General features: G+C 42.9%; 1 protein-coding gene across 4 annotated transcripts in view; it reads right to left on the bottom strand.

Annotated features, from left to right (window-relative positions):
* The window catches only part of PDE8A (phosphodiesterase 8A), a 143,360-nt gene that overhangs the window by 66,540 nt on the left and 58,827 nt on the right, over window positions 1–17,993 (bottom strand). For all 4 annotated transcript variants that reach the window (XM_018066185.1, XM_018066184.1, XM_018066186.1 and 1 more), the window contains 2 exons: window positions 2,768–2,824; window positions 1,048–1,238 (listed from right to left, as the gene is read on the bottom strand). In XM_018066185.1, the coding sequence (XP_017921674.1) occupies window positions 1,048–1,238; window positions 2,768–2,824 (248 nt within the window). The remainder of the gene's footprint in view (window positions 1–1,047; window positions 1,239–2,767; window positions 2,825–17,993) is intronic.

Raw genomic sequence — 17,993 nt, 5'->3', positions numbered from 1 at the left:
GACAGTAACTCTTGTTGCAGTCCTATGCAGGTGACAGTTGTGGTTAATGACATACGGGATTTCATCTTAACCCTTAACAGTTCACATTCATATTTTCTTACTGCTTTAAGCAAAGCAAAATGAAACAAAAGAGATAAAGACCACTCCTAAAAGTAATAATATTCTAAAGTGAAAGTGTTAGTTGCTTAGTCGTGTCTGACTCTTTGTGACCCCACGGACTGCAGCCCACCAGGCTTCTCTGACCATGGGATTTCCCAGGCAAAAATACTAGAGTGGGTTGCCATTTCCTTCTCCAGGGGCTCTTCCCAACCCAGGAATCAAACACAGGTCTCCCGCATTGCAGATGAATTCTTTACCGTATCAGCCACCAGAAAGAAAAGAAAAGTTATGACCAACCTAGATAGCATATTCAAAAGCAGAGATATTACTTTGCCGACTAAGGTCCGTCTAGTCAAGGCTATGGTTTTCCCCGTGGTCATGTATGGATGTGAGAGTTGGACTGTGAAGAAGGCTGAGCGCTGAAGAATTGAACAGTGGTGCTGGAGAAGACTCTTGAGAGTCCCTTGGACTGCAAGGAGATCCAACCAGTCCATCCTAAAGGAGATCAGTCCTGGGATTTCTTTGGAAGGAATGATGCTAAAGCTGAAACTCCAGTACTTTGGCCACCTCATGCGAAGAATTCTTGGAAAAGACTCTGATGCTGGGAGGGATTGGGGGCAGGAGGAGAAGAGGATGACAGAGGATGAGATGGCTGGATGGCATCATGGACTGGATGGACGTGAGTCTGAGTGAACTCTGGGAGTTGGTGATGGACAGGGAGGCCTGATGTGCTGTGATTCATGGGGTCACAAAGAGTGAGACACAATTGAGCGACTGAACTGAACTGATCAGCCACCAGGGAAGCCCGATAATATAGTCTAATGTCTTGTTCATTTTACATGCACAGAAGGCAACTTAAAAGACACTGAATTCAACTGAATGTATTTCAGGACTGCATTTATTGTCACAAATGCCACAGGACTCTCGAGGCCCACTTCTCAGGCTCACCTGCACAGCGCCTCAGCATCCAGATGTCGGGAATTTCTGTGGTCTATAATGATGATGTCATGGTGTTTGTCCAAGAAACAGGCGAGGGCAGTCTGAGCCTCCTTGGTAACTGTACACATAAACCCTGCTTTTTCACACGCCCTGCAGAATCCATTACACTGGTTATCTTCTTTGGTAAACACTAAAAGTACCTGAATCAAAAAAGCATGAACACTTCTTTAAAAAAAAAAAAAAAAAAGATGCTGTTAGAACTGTCATGTCTTAGAAGCCCATAGAAAACTCCCAAGTGTTTTCAAGGCAAGTACACATATGTAAGCATTACAATCTGTTGAGTAAATCCTTTTCCTCCATGTAACTCAGCAATGTTACTGCTCAGCTCCCTGACACAAGAGCTATTCTAGCTGTTCTGAGTCTGAAAGTCAGAGCATGGGTCAAATGCTTATTTCTTTTGCTAATAAGCCCACTGGAAGAATTCAACAAAAACTTAAGTATTTCATCTTAATACCAAATCAATCAAAACACAAATTTTAGTTAACAGGAAGTTAACTAGGTTAAGTCCTTAGACGGTAAATGCCAATATTTCAGTCAAGCTCTTAAAATACTTAATACTTTAAATAATATTTAAAGTATTAAATAATCTGACTCAAGCCTTCTTAATTCCTCCAAGTTTAAAAAAATTACTTTGATTGTAAGAGAGGAGATCAAAGCAGACCAAAATGTGACACTTTCAAACCTGCTCATTTAGTGACACGGGAATAGCTCCAGGTGCAAGAGCCAGCTGGCGCCCCTGTGCCCAGCCCGGGCAGGTGAGGCCCGCGGCTGCCTCTGCCCTGCGCCCAGCCCGGGCAGGTGAGGCCCGCGGCTGCCTCTGCCCTGCGCCCAGCCCGGGCAGGTGAGGCCCGCGGCTGCCTCTGCCCTGCGCCCAGCCCGGGCAGGTGAGGCCCGCGGCTGCCTCTGCCCTGTGCGGCCAGGTGCCTGTGCCAACCTGGTAAGGCGTGCTGCCTCATCCCCCTTCACACCCAGGCTGGCCGGCCTGAGGGGAAGAGACTGCGAAGCCGATAGAAACTCTGTTCCTGAGGACTGGGTTCCTCTAAGCTTACTGGGGTGCACAAATACAGCAGAAGCAAACAGCAAATTTCCGCCAGTGCTTTTCACCTGTTACAAATTCTAACAGTGTGTGTACCTGGGGCATCTGGTCACTCTGGAGCTTAATTTCAGTTGGTTATTTTCTTTAAGATTTTGGACTAGAAAATTTGCAGATAGTTTCTCTCTGCTGGAGCTGATTCAGTACCCTTGCACAGACTACGCTTTTACTCTATTTTAGAAAATTTCAAACCTACAGGAAGTTATGAATGACAATGAATGCCCCTCTTCTAATTTCATGAATTGGTAACATTTTTACACCTTTGCTCTCTCTCTCCACACACACACACACAATTATTATTATTTTGCTGAACCTTTTAATTTTTAAAGTAGGTTGCAGACATTTCTTCATCTGTAAATACAGATGATCCATACAGAATAAATACAGAATAAATTCATCTATATTTCTAAGAAAAAAATATTCCCTGATATAACTGTAGTACTGCTATCAAGTTCAGGGAATTTAACATGGATCTAATATTTTATCTAAAAGAGAAGATTACTTTCAGTGTATATCCTTTCCCTCCCCATTTTTAGAGACAATTAAGGTGAGGATTATAGCACTGTGTATTATTACCTGGAGTTGATCTGGATGAAATCTCATGGGGCCAAATTGCACATCAGCTACTGCTACCTGAAAGAAAAAGATCTGCTTAAAATTAAAAAGAAAAAAAGATAAACTTGCTTAAATGTTGCTCTCTCTAATCAGTGCCACAGATGAAAGTGAAATTTCTACTCTAGAGAAAAATTACAGAAATACTTATTAGATGGAGAGAACCCAGGTTTCTCCTTATAAACCCAGGAAAGATGGAGAAGGACAAATGAAATGTGTCTGCTCTCGGCTTCTCTTTTTCTAGCTGTGTGTGACTCTAAGTGAACTGCCCACCTTCAGCCTCAATTCCTCACTTGTTACAGAGATCAGGAGGCATATAATATAAACAACCCCACAGATTAGACACTGAATGAACGCTGGGTCCTTCCCATGTCTACTCCCATCTTTCCCCTGATAGACAAGGAACCCTTACATCTAAAATGGCACAAAAATAATGAAATCCAGTAAGCAGAACCGCAGGACATTAGAGCCAAAGACACCTTCTCTATACACAATGGTTATCAATAAATGCTTATTGGAAATTCCCTGGCGGTTCAGTGGTTAGGATTCCGCACTCTCACTGCTGGAGCCCGGGTTCGATCTCTGGTGGGGAACTATGATCCCACAAGCCACACAGAGGAAAGAAAAGAAAGCTTATCTACCTGAGAACTTAAAACCAACACACAAAGATAAATACAGTATCATTGGGGACTTCTCCAGTGGTCTGGCGGCTAAGACTCCATGTGGCCAATGCAGGGGGCCCAGGTTCGATCCCTGGTCAGAGAACCAGATTCCACATGCCGCAACTAAGAATTCGCGTACCGCAAACATAAAAAAGATCCCATGTGCTGCAACTTAGGCACAGCACAGCCAAATAAATAAATAAGTTAATAGTTTTTAAAAATGCAATGCCATAACCAAACCCCAGGAAGTAATAAGAATCACAGCGCCAATGGAGAGCGCAGCATACCCGGGCGCTGCACTAAGGGCTGAACATAGTTATATCTCACTGCATCTCTGCAACACGTTGGGAGTCCACACTGGGAACTGGAGGTTCCAAGCACTTCGTTTAAGGCCACACAGTAGCTGGAACTGCGCCAACCAGTCTGTTTAGTTCTATAAATTGTGCTGCAAGCCCAGGGCCACTGGAAGGGCTAGGAAGTCTGTGCGCTACAAAAGGAGCACAAGGGAGGGGGGTGGAGGCTGAAACCCAGCCCCAGGCCATGAGCCCCGGCCCTGGGCTGCTACCGGGAAGAAGAGACACATTTTTGCAGTTTCTCCAGAAACAGTGTGTGTGTTGGCAGGACTCCTACACTACTGGAGGCCTCTGGGTGATGGTGCGATTTCAAACCAAACCCACAGCAGCAGCAGAACGAGATCTGGAAACCTTCTCACAAGATACTTCCTACCTGCCTGCCCAGGCCCCATTTCTCCCCTCAAGCAGTGACCCATCCTACAGTAAATCCATGGAACAAAACCTGTGGAGTGACGGAGGACATCCGTGTCTACTTCTAACTGTGAGAAGCTGATATCTACTAATCATGGGACGAAGGCTCAGTTTCCTTGCTTTGTAGGAACCTCATCCCTCAGAAGGTGTAAGGACGAGGGTCGCTGCTCCTCTAGACTCGAGACTGAGGACGGATCTCTGCAGTGTAAAGGAAGGGTGAGCACGGACATCCCATGGCACCATCTCTCCTCCGGAGCTGGGCAGCCCCAGATGGATGCTGAAGCCAGAATTTCTGAGAGATGATGACCCAGGAGGCCCCAAGAGAGTCTCGAGACAGAGAGGCACTCTGTACAGTCGCTCTCACAATGCGTTAGGAAGGAAGGCAAGAGGCACCAAGAGAGACCAAAGAACAATGAAGTTTTTGTTGTTTTTTATTAGGAAGTGAATGAAATCAAAGAACAAGAAATGACAGAAGCCTACTGCTTGAAGAAGACAGTGAAGCCACTGAGGAAGAAGGAAGAAAATGACAGGAAAAAGAAGGAAAATTCATTTTGCTAATTTTCTACAGTGTTGAGAGGTGGAGTTTCATGAAAGAAAAGAGGAAACAGTCAACAGGAGGGCTGCGCCACCGCCCAGGATAAAGCAGCTGCAACATTTGGGTCCTCTATGTGAACCACAGGCTGCAGCCTCTTACAAAGGATGCTCATGACATCTGCTGTGAAGGGTCAAGGAGATAAAAAAGTAAAGTCTGAAAGGGGAAGAAAAAGTACTTATGAATAGCATAAAAATATGTACCAGGTCACAAAGAAAACCTTAAAACATATTCCTAAAAACAAAACTTGTACAGTCTTTATTTCCAACCATAAAGCAATCAAACCAAAAATAAAAACATAAGAAACAGCCCCTCTCTGGAAATTTAGAAAATATTTACTCATGTGAGTGCTGGATCAGAGAGGGGAATGCAAACTCTACCTATAGATTACTTGGAAAATAATAAAAACGTGAATATAATGTAACAAGGCCTACAGGATACTAGAAAATTTTACTCAGAGGCAAAACTTAGTCTTAGATCTTTCTGTCATGAAACAAGAATTAAGTAAATATACTAAGCTTCCAATTCACTAAATTTGAGAAAATCAACAGTTTAAACTTTTAGGAAATGGGGGAGAGAACAATAAGTTAGAGGCAATAATTAGTAAAACTTTAAAATGCTAATGACTAGCTTGATTTAAAAAAATACATATATATTTGTATATAGTGTTGGTCACAACCTGAAGGACAAGATAAAAATATGGGCAGCTAAGGGGCAAAAGTCCCACTCCTCCTGGGAAAACAATTCTGAGGACATGGTCTTCACCAAAAGTGGATGAAGGAACTTTTACAAAGGACAATGTCCCTTTATGATCTCAACTTATAAAAATAACTCACCATTGCATTAATTCTAAGCAAGAAAAGAAGCTCCAGATTGTCTTTAAAGATCTTAGATTCCACCTCAATATAATTTTAGCAGTGTCATTTCAAACATTAATGTCTCAGCAATTCTATTTTGTCATGAACACTGACTGTATTTACTTAACTTGACTGCATTCTAACCTTACATCCTGTCTACGGGGTATGTCCGGCTCTCAGGACCTCTGTTGAGCGGTGTCCCGGCAGGGCCAGACAGCTACTTACCATTGCCCCCCCAAAATAACCACCACCAGGAAATCTGATGACATTACTCAGCGAGCAGACGTCAGCAGCCGGTCCTCAGAGAGTAAACAACTTCCCAAGAGCTCTGGATTAGGGGATCGGAATGACTAGAATTGGTGGGTCCATTCTTTCTTTGTGTATCAAAATCAGAATCAAACTGACCTAATACTTCAGACCACAGCCCTCTTAATAATTTTTTATTTTTCACATTAATTTTAGAAGGGAATAGTCATTTTCAATTTTAATAACACAGCTATCAGCTTTGAAAGCAACTGATACTTTTAGGTAATATAAAAACAACAGTATATTTGTGGGCTTATATAAGTAATTACACAAGGGGCTGAGTTAGTCTTTCAGGTTTTTTAATATTTATATGTTTGTTAAGATTTATTGTTAAATTGGGATATTAGATTAGGATGATGTTTGTACTTTAATAGTTTAATTTTTTGTTAATATGGCTCATGGAGGTCTAAAATAAATTATTATTAGACACCTTGATGAACCACCTTTCAGTGGTTCTTTTGTTTGCCTAACTGACCTAACATCATGACCCTGCAGGGCAAAGTTACCATGTTATGAATCTTGATCACAGTGGGGGAGGACAGGAAAGAGATATATAATTCCATCCTGTCTAAATATTCTACTCCCCTGACCCTCCCTGTCCTGTCCCTTGCCTGCTTTTTTTTCCCCCCTGTAGCTTTAGTTCCCATTTCCCACACTACATATTTTGTTATCTTCTTATTGAAAGAGGGTCAATATTTATCTGCCTTATTCATTGCTAAATTTTCAATACCCAAAACAGTCCTTGGCACATGGCAGGCAGTCAAAAAATATTTCTAAATCAATGTTTACTCAACAGCTAATCTTTTTTAACCAATCATTTATCTAAAAATCATACTCATACAAGCTTATACATAACACGGGTATATAACAGCACTTCCAGGTTTCAGAGTATTTTCACTTATTAAAGGAACACAAAGAAAGGGAGGAATCTTCAGAAAAGCCTGAACACGAGGAACCACGGAAGAATCATGTGATCTATCTTTTTCCTACAACCCCTTATTAGAATCAGAAAGTTATGCTGGGATCAATTTTTATTAACTGTTTACAAACCCAGGAACTACAGTAAAGATGTAAATCAGATTTTTGTCTTCAGCCCAACTTGTCCGTGCCCTCCAGGCTTGCCTGTGCAGCCAGTGGCTGTCTTGTCTGCCTCTCCTGGCAGAGTGGTAACTTCATCAAAGAGGCACAGCCTGGGAAAGAGCCAGGTGTGTTCTTAGGTGCAAGAGTCAAAATTAGTTCAGACATTTGCGGACCACAAGCCATGCACAGAGCCAGGTACTAGGAGTGCAAAGACCAAATGCCCACACTGTCCTTGAGTGGTAGCAGGGGAATACGTAAATGACAATGTGGTGCAGGTTAAAAGAGAAAGAAGGTGTCTGAAAGCGAAAGTCGCTCAGTCGTGTCCGACTCTTTGAGACCCCGTGAACTGCAGCCTACCAGTCTTCTCCATCCATGGGATTCTCCAGGAAAGAATACTGGAGTGGGCTACCATTTCCTTCTCCAGGAGGTCTTCCTGACCCAGGGATTGAACCTGGGTCTCCCGCATTGGAGGCAGACTCTTTAACCTCTGAGCCACCAGGGAATGTCCCTACCCTATGAGTAAGATAAACTCATTAACTCCATTTTATTGATGACCAAACTAAAGCTTCTCTGGAGGAGGAAATGGCAACCCATTCCAGTATTCTTGCCTGGAAAATCCCATGGACAGAGGAGCCTGGCGGGCTACAGTCCATGGGGTAGCAAAGAGTTAGACACGACTGAACTACCACCACCACCAAACTGAAGCTTAGAGCAGTATGGTTAAAGCGCTGGTAACAGGCAATGGTGGCAACTGGGTCCAATTCTTGGGAGCTTAATTCTCATGGTCTTTTCATGATCTACTGGGAAAGACACCTGACAGTAATCTGTATCTAACTGAAACAAGACAAGAACCTGGAAAGCAGCATCCGTCCACTCCACAAACCTTTGTTAAGCACCCACAAGGTATCAAACGGTTTCCCAGGCACTGGGCATTCAACAGACACCAGATAACACCTCTACACAGCAGGGAGGGATCTGATGGAGAGAAAATAGGCTGCTGTTTGGAATCAGAGTCAAGGAAGTCTCTCTGAGGTGGCACAGGGTGGCACTGTGGAAGGCGAGATTTGGACGAGGAGTCAGCCATGCCGGGAATGGACGAGGGGGCACCAGGCAGAGCACAGGACTTGGGGGTGGGACCAGGGGGACATCTGAGGAAAGAGGGGGAGAGAGGGAGATGAGCTTAAGGCCAGGCAGGAGGTGTAAGATGCAGAGCTTTCTAAGCCGGGACAAGAAACTGGGGTTTTATTCTAAATTTCATGAAAAGCCCACCAGAGAGTTTTACCCAAGGGAATGACATGATTCGATTCTTGTTTTCTAAAAAGATCCCTTCGGCTACCAGTGGAGAAGAGTCAATGAGAGGATGAGAGGGGAGGCAGAGAGACAGGAATAAAGCTGAGTAGTAGTCCAGATAGGTAAGAGAAGATGCTTGCTTGGCCTGGTAGTTGCCATGGAGATGGGTAGTTGAATCTGGAATATGTTTTGGAGATGGACTGATCAGGACTTGTTGATGAACAGAATACAACCAAATCCACTGACTCCCAGATCACAGCTGTCATATCTGACTAGAAGTTTTGTATCAGTGTTGTGTAGAAATCTGGGGAGGGCATCCTGGAGAAGCTTGGTCTTTTCCAGATCCACCCACAAGATGGCACCAAGAGCTACCTTGAGGCAAAGCTCCCTCCTAGCTTCTTCCCCTGGTCCTTGTCTGAGGGCAATCGAAACATCCCATGCGTGCATACTAGGTTGCTTCAGTCATATCCGACTGTTTGCGACCCCCTGGACTGTAGCCCACCAGGCTCTTCTGTCCATGGGATTCTCCAGGCAAGAGCACCAGAGTGGGTTGCCATTTCCTCCCCCAGGGATCTTTCCCACCCAGGGATCAAACTCAAATCTCTTTTGTCTCCTTCATTGGCAGGCGGGTTCTTTACCGCCACCTGGGAAACCCAATATCCACTTTCAATGTCCTATAGTCTCCTCTCTCTGCTTACCTACTCTTAATTTGCCCTCCAGTCAATTTACACAGCACATATTTACAAGAAGCCTTTTATGTGTTACCTCAATTGGATTCCAAAATCAAGTCACAGGCTACAGTGAAACTGTTCAGGCTCTTTTTTCCCCAAACCCCATAGTGTTGGGCAAAAAATGGTGTATGGATTAATGAGCTATTAAAGAGTTTAACACAATTCCTGACAGTGAGTAATGTGCAGTAAATTCTAAATATCTACAGAAAAGGTTTTCCAAGAAGTTTTTGCTATGAAAGTATACTTTTACTAACACACACACACAGAGGCATTTTTAAAACTATATTTTTCCAAACAGCTATTTCTTGCAGAGTACTCAGGTAATCGCTAATAAGAACCATGAGCATCATGATACCTTTAAATACTGTACAAAATAGAACCCATTTCTTAAATATTAATGTAGTTGGTACAGGGGACAAATAAAGGTTTCTTGAAACCCTCGAAGAGGACTGACTACCTCTGAAGGTGAAAACAGAAGGAACCAACCCAGAAAAAAATGAGCCTAGCCAACTGAAGGATAACCCAACCCATGTGCTTCTCTTTAACTGTGTCACTGAAATTTAAGAATCCCTCAAATCCAACAGCAGAAATCTGAGATGTAATATCACGGAGGCCAGACAGGAGTCTACTTCTCACCCACGCATGCCTGCTTAGTTGCTCAGTTGTGTCCAACTCTTTGCAACCCTCTAGACTATAGCTTGTCAGGCTCCTCTGTCCATGGGATTTTTCAGGCAAGAATACAGGAGTGGGTTGCCATTTCCTTCTCCAGGGAATCTTTCTAACTCTCCCGTGTCTCCTTCACTGCAGGCAGATTCTTTACCTGCTGAGTCATCAGGGAAGCCCACTTCTCCCCTAGATCCTCCTAAAAGAGGAGAATGACCACTTGTATGAACTGGTCAGAATGAGAAGGGTATACAGGCTGCCAGGGAGTGAGAAGAGAGACGCTGAGAACTCAGTGTTATTGACTCAGCTCCCTCCCAGAGAAAACCTGAATCCAGAAGGCATGGATGACGTGCAGACAAGAGGAACATTCCTGACCAAAGATTAATAAGTTAGCATCTTGCCTCTGTCTGGGACAAGTCTATTTCAGGCATATTTTCATGAACAGGTCATGTTTATCGCACACCCCGCACACTCAGACAGCAGTCCACCTTGTTCAGAAGGCCCAACAACTGCCTGCCCGCTAGCTGACCATACCAGCCATCCCGAAGCAAACACCAGCCCAGGTTTCATCAGGTTAGCTTCATAAACCTCAGTGCTATCTGAAGTGGGTTACACACACACAACAAAATGAATTCTCCACTATCACCCAAGCTTCCCTTCACCAGTATTCCTGAGGTGGAAGAGATAGGGGTTTGAACTCTGACCTCTCTCCCCTCAAAAAACAGTAACTTTAGGCAAGTTTCCTCATTTTGCTAAGTCTCGCCTGGAAAAAACAGTGGGGACGGGGAAGCCTGGTAGGCTGCCGTCTATGGGGTTGCACAGAGTTGGACATGACTGAGGCGACTTAGCAGCAGCAGCAGCAGTGGAGCAGAAATGAGTAACAGATTTTCAGCTCTCTGTGCGGTGCCGGAATAGAACCATTATTACTAGTGAAAGCGGCTGCACACACATTCACAGTGCCCCTCGTCTGCATCCAGAGCAACGACGAAATCCTTGCTAGGTGTGGAAGCCAAACACACAGGTGTTGGCAGAAAGCGGGCTTCCAAACTGAAAGCTATTTGAAAAAGACACAGAGTTAACACTGCTCATCCCCGCCTCCTTCTTGTGTTAAATCACCAGACGCCCTGAACGCAGCAGTTCTCAACCTGAGAGTCTACTGTTGAAACCATCTCCCAGTCCTCTTTTACGAGGGCTATCCAGAGAGTCTTAGTAATGGGCCTACATGGTTTTGTTTAACAAATAATACTGGTTTCTTTAAAACTTTATTTTGGAACATTTTTCACTACTAATTATGTCTAATTCCAAATGTCAAATAACCAGGTCAGAAAAATCCAGGAAGAAGTCATTTTCGGTTTAGAAAACTGAACTCTGAGTTTCAAAAGAGAAACCACTGGGGAAAGAGGGAGGTATATATTAAAAAATGAAAACAGTAACACTATCAACAGAGATGAGCAACTCGTGGGGTAGATGAAAGCCTTGGATCCAGAATGGGGGTTCAGCATGGGGGTTGAGGAGAGAACAGCTAGAGCCTTGGGCCTAAGTCATGGAAAATCCTGCCTCCCCCTTCAGTGCTCGCAGCAGCAAAGAGGCCAGGCGAGAGGCTCCCCGGGGAGGCTGTCTTCTCCCAGGGCTGCTTCCTCCTAATGGTTTTAAGGTAAAATCTTGACGAGAAGTTGTCTGTTATTTGCATTTTTAAAATGCATATTTACAGCCTCCAAACTAAATATATATATACATATTTAATAGTTTTACTTATTTTTGGCTGTGCGGGGTCTTCATTGCTGCTCAGGCTTTTCTCTAGTTGAGCGGGGGCTCCTCTCTAGCTGTGGTCCGCAGGCTTCTCATCGCTGTGGTTCCTCCTGCAGAGCACAGGCTCTAGGCACGCGGGCTTCAGCAGCCGCAGCCCCTGGGCTCCAGAGCACAGGCTCAGTAGTCCTTTGCCTTTTCTAGACTACCCAGCAGCTGGAATCACACAAGTATGCAGCTTTTCCAGACTGGCTTCTCTGACTTAGTAATATGTATTTAAGGCTCTTCCGTGACTTTTTTGTGGCTTGATAACTCATTTCTTTTCAGTACTAACTAATATTCCACTGTCTGGATATACCACAATTTACTCTTTCACCTATTAAAGGACGCCTTAGTTGCTCCTAAGTTTTGACAATTATGAATAAAGCTGCTAAAAACATCCTTGTGCAGGTGTTTGCGTAGTGTAAGTTTTCAACTCCTTTGGGTAAATACAAGGAGAGCAAATGCTAGATCTACGAGAGCAGTCTGTTTAGTCTTGTAAGTGGCTGCCGTTCTACGTTCCCTCCAGCACTGTTTACATTTCCCACCCCACCCCGGCCCGTTGCACCACATCCTTGTCAGCATTTGGTGTTGTCACTGTTCCAGATTTTGGCCATTTAAATAGGTGTGGAACAGCATCTTACTGTTGCTGTAGTCTACGTTTCCCCTGACACATGACGGGGTGCATCTTTTCATATGCTTATCTGCTATCTGAATATCTTTGGGGAGGTGTCTGTTAAGGTCTTTGGCTCATTTTTTAACCAGATTATTCATTTTCTTTCTTTTTAATTGGAGTACAGTTATTTCACAATGTTGTGTCAGGTCTTGCTGTAGAGCCAAGTGAGTCAGTTGTACATAGACTTATCTCCCCTCTTCCTTGGATTTCCTCCCCATTTAGGTCACCACACAGCACTGAGGAGAGCTCCTTGTGCTATGCAGCAGGTTCTCATTAGCTATCTGTTCTATATAGAGTAGTGTATACATGTCACCCAGATTGTTCACTTTCAATTATTGAGTTTTTAAGACTTCTTTATATAATCTGGACATCAGACACTCTGACATAAATGGCAGCAATATCTTTTTTCAATCCATCTCTTAAGAGTAATGGAAATAAAAACAAATGGGACCTAATTAAACTCAAAAACTTTCACACAGTAAAGGAAAGCATAAAAAAAATAAAAAGACAATCCACAGAATGGGAGAAAATACTGGCAAACAGTACAACCAACATGGGATTAGGCTCCAAAATTTACAAACAGGTCATGGGGCTTAATATTTAAAAAAAAATAAAATTAAAAAATGGACAGAAGACCTGAATAGCCATATCCAAAGAAGACAGATGGGCAAGAGGCACATGAAAGTATACTCAATATCACTAATTATTAGAGAAATGCAAGTCAAAACTACAATGAAATAGCAGCTCACACCAGTCAGAATGGCCATCATCAAAAAATCTACAAACAATAAATGCTGGAGAAGGTGTGGAGAAAAGGGAACCCTCCTAGAATGTTAGTGGAAATATAAATTGGTACACTCTCTATGCAGAATAGTATGGAGGTATCTTTAAAAAGTAAAAATAGAGCTACCATACTAATCCAACAATCCCACTCCTGGGCATATATCCAGAGAAAAATGCCAAGACACAGAGGTAACCTAAATGTCCACTGACAGATGAATGGATAAAGATGTGGTACATACATACAACATAATATTACTCAGCCATTGGAAAAAGAATGAAAATAATGCCATTTGTAGCAACACAGATGGAACACAGATGGACCAGGAAATTATCATACTACGTCAGTCAGACAGAGAAAGACAAATATCATATGATATTGCTTACATGCAGAATCTAAAAAAAAATTAAAATAAACTTATTTACAAAACAGACTGACAGATTTACAGAAAAAACTTATGGTTACCAGGGAGGAAGGGGGAAGAGGAGGGACAGACTGGGAGTTTGAGACTGAAATGTACACACTGCTATATTTAAAAGAGATAAAGGAACTATGGAATGGCACAGAGAACTCTGGTCAATATTCTGTCATAACCTAAATGGGAAAAGAATTTGAAAAAGAATAGATACATGTTTATGTATATGTATAAATTAATAAGTTTGCCGTACACCTGAAAAAAAAAAACAACATTCTTAATTAACTATAATATAAAATACAAATTTTTTAAATGTTTGGTAGAATTCACCAATAAAACGATATGGGCTGGGGCTTTCTGTTTTGGAAGGTTACTGACCCAATTTCTTCAGTAGATAGGTCTATTCAGATCTATTTCTTTTCATGTGAGCTTTGGCAGATACTGTCTTCTCAAGGAATTGGTCCATGTCATCCAGGTAATCTAAGTGCGGACACAGAGCTGTGAAAGTATTCTTTTACTATCCTTTCAATTTCCATGAGATCTGTAGTGAAGTCTCCTCTTTCATTTCTGAAATTAGTAATTTGTATCTTTTCTCTTTTGTAGTTAGCCTTATACAGAGACTAACACATTTTACTGATCTTTTCAAAGAACCAGCTTTTGGTTTCAAGCATTTTCTCTATTGATGTCTTGTTTTCAGTTTCATTGGGATTTCAGTTCTTGTCGTTCAGGTGCTCAGTTGTGTCCGACTCTTTGCAACCCCATGAACTGCTGTACACCAGGCTTCCCTGTCCGTCACTATCTCCTGGGGTTTGCTCAAATTCATGTCCATTGAGTCAGTGATGCTATCCAACCATCTTATCCTCTGTTGCCCTCTTCCCCTCTTGCCCTCAGTCTTTCCCAGCATCAGGGTTTTTTCCAAAGAGTCAGCTCTTCGCATCAGGTATTGTATTGACCACGTAAAGTATTGCATCAAACTACTGGAGCTTCAGCTTCAATATCAATCTTTCCAATGAATACTCAGGACTGATTTCCTTTAGGATTAACTGGTTTGATCTTGCTGTCCAAGGGACTCTCAAGAGTCTTCTCCAGCCATCAATTCTTCAGCACTCAGCTTTCTTTATGGTCCAGCTCTCACACCTGTACATGACTCCTGGAAAAACCAAAGTTTTGACCATAGGGACCTTTGTCAGCAAAGTGATAGCTCTGCTTTATACTATGCTGTCCAAGTTTGTCACAGATTTTCTTCCAAGGAGCAAGTGGCTTTTAATTCCATGGCTGCAGTCACCATCCGCAGTGATTTTGGAGCCCCAGAAAATAAAATGTGTCACTATTTCCCCATTCATTTGCCGTGAAGTGATGGGACCGGATGCCATGATCTTAGTTTTCTGAATGTTGAGTTTTAAGGCAGCTTTTTCACTCTCCTCTTTCACCCTCATCAAGAGGCTCTTCAGTTTCTCTTTGCTTTCTGCCATTAGAGTGGTATCATCCGCATATCTGAGGTTGTTGATATGTCTCCCAGCAATCTTGATTCTAGCTTGTGAGTCTTCCAGCCTGGCATTTTGCATGATGTACTCTGCATATAAGTTAAATAAGCAGGGTGACAATATACAGCCTCGATATACTCCTTTCCCAATTTGGAACCAGCCCATTGTTCTATGTCCGGTTCTAACTGTTGCTCTTGACCTGCATACAGGTTTCTCAGGAGGTAGGTAAGGTAGTCTGGTATTCCCATCTCTAAGAATTTTACACAGTTTGTTGTGATCCACATAGTCAAAGGCTTCAGCATGGTGAATGAAGCAAAAGTAGATATATTTTTGGAATTCCCTTGCTTTTTCTACGATTCAATGTATGTTGGCAATTTGATCTCTGGTTCCTCCGCCTTTCTAAACCCAGCTTGTACATCTCGAAGTTCTCAGTTCACGTACTGTTGGAGCCTAGATTAAAGAATTTTGATCATTACCTTGCTAGCATGTGGAATGAGTGCAATTTTGAACATTCTCTGGCATTGCCTTTATTTGAGACTGGGATTTTCATCCCAGACTGGGCTCTTCCAGTCCTGTGGCTTCTACTGAGTTCTCCAATTTGCTAGCATATTGAACGCAGCATTTTCACAGCATCATCTTTTAGGATCTGAAATAGCTCAACTGGAATTCCATCACCTCCACTAGCCTTGTTCGTAGTAACGCTTCCTAAGGCCCGCTTGACTTCACATTCCAGGATGTCTGGCTCTAGATGAGTGGCCACACCATCGTGGTTATCCGGGTCATTAAGACCTTTCTTCTATAGTTCTTCTGTGCGTTCTTGCCAACTCTTAATATCTTCTGCCTCTGATAGGTCCTTGCCATTTCTGTCCTTTATTGTGCCCATCTTTGTGTGAAATGTTCCCTGGCTATCGCCAATTTTCTTGAAGGGATCTCTAGTCTTTCCCACTCTCTTGCTTTCCTCTCTGTCACTGCATTGTTCACTTAAGAAGGCTTTCTTATCTCTCCCTGCTATTCTCTGGAACTCTGCATTCAGCTGGGTGTATCTTTCCCTTTCTCTTTTGCCTTTAGCTTCTCTTCTTTCCTCACCTATTTGTAGGGCCTCCTCAGACAACCACTTTGCCTTCTTGTATTTCTTTTTCTCGGGGATGGTTTTGGTCACCACCTCCTGTACAATGTTACAAACCTCCGCTTATCGTTCTTCAGGCACTCTGTCTACCATATCTCATCACTTGAATCTATTTGTCACCTCCACTATAATCATTAGGGATTTCATTTAGGTCATACCTGAATGGTCTAGTGGTTTTCCCTACTTTCTTTAATTTAAGCCTGCATTTTACAATAAGGAGCTGATGATCTGAGCCACAGTCAGCTCCAGGTCTTGTTTTTGCTGACTGTAAAGAGCTTCTCCATTCTCTGCTGCAAAGAATATACTAATTCTTATTGTTTTCCTTTGGCTTACTTTGGATTTAATTTGCTCTTCTTTTCCTCTAAGTTTAGATTACTGACTTTAGATCTTTCTTCTTTTCCAACATGTGCATTCAACGCCACAAATTTTTCTCCATGCACTGCTTTTGCTGCAGCCCACAGATTTTGATAAACTATATTATCATTCTCATTCAGCTCAAAATATTTGAAAATTTATCTTGAAATTTCTTGTTTGACCCGTGTATTACTTAGAAGTATATTATTTAATCTCTGATTATTTGGGGATTTTCCAGCTACCTTTATGTTCTTCATTTCTAGTTTAATCCCACCATGGTTGGAGGCCAGACATTGTTCGATTTCTAGTCTTTTAAATCTATTAAGATGCTGTGGCCCAGAATGTGGTCCTAATAAGTGTTCCATCTGAGCTTAAGAAAAACCTGTATTCTGATACTGCTGGATGAAGTAGTCAATAGATGTCAATTTTATCCAGTTGACTGACGGTCCTATTGAGTTCAGGGCTTCTCAAGTGGCACAGCGGTAAAGAATCTACCTGTTAATGAAAGAGACACAGGTTCAATCCCTGGGTCAGGAAGATCCCCTGGAGAAGGAAATGGCAACCCACTCCAGAATTCTTGCCTGGAAAAATTCCATGGACAGAGGAGGCTGGCAGGCTACATGTAGTTCATAGAGTCGCAAAGAGCTGGACATGACTGAGCACATACTATTGAGTTCAACTATGTCCTTACATAGATTTTTGCCTGCTAGATTTGTCCATTTCTAAAAGATTGGTGCTGAAGTTCCCTACTATGTTAATCTACTATCTCTCCTTGCAGTTCCACTGGTTTTTGTCTGACGCAGTCTGATGCTCTGTTGCTGGGAGCATATATATTAAGAACTGTTATGTCTTCTAGGAGAGTTGATCTCTCCATCATATGTAGTGCCTCTGTTCAGCTTTACTCATTAAAAGCTTCCCTGGGTGGCTCAGATGGTAAAGAATCTGCCTGCAATGCAGGAGACCCAGGTTTGATCCCTGGTCAGGAAGATCCCCTGAAGAAGGGAATGGCAACCCACTCCAGTGTTCTTGCCTGGGGAATTCCATGGACAGAGGGGCCTGGCAAGCTAGGGATTGCAAAGAGTTGGACACGACTGAGTGATTAACACACAGCTTTAGTTGTTAGGTCAGAGTGTTGATTTCTAAACACCTTATGTACAGAACTGGAAACCAGAAGTCCAATACATTTTGAATAAAATTACGTGCAGAAAGTCTCAAAAAGAAAGTGAAAGTGAAGTCGCTCAGTTGTGTCCGACTCTGCGACCCCATGGACTGTAGCCTATCAGGCTCCTCCATCCATGGGATTTTCCAGGCAAGAGTGCTGAGTGGACTGCCATTTCCTTCTCCATGGGATCTTCCCGACCCAGGAATCAAACCTGGGTCTCCCGCATTGCAGGCAGATGCTTTACCGTCTGAGCCACCAGGGAAGCACCTAGAAGCAGGAAGTCTCAAATTAGAATCCAAATATACTTGTTAGATGACAGTAGCCATAACTGCATAAGCATTTTGGAAAGTAGGAAGTGTCTAAGGGGATGTGCACCTCTGAAATGCTGCAGAGAGGCCAACCCAGAACCATTTTCCCTGGGCCCACTCTCTGCTTCCTCTGACAGGTGATGGGGCTGCATGA

Source organism: Capra hircus, chromosome 21 (genome assembly GCF_001704415.2).
Source record: "Capra hircus breed San Clemente chromosome 21, ASM170441v1, whole genome shotgun sequence".
NCBI lineage: Eukaryota > Metazoa > Chordata > Mammalia > Artiodactyla > Bovidae > Capra > Capra hircus.
This window is presented reverse-complemented; position numbering and strand designations above follow the sequence as displayed.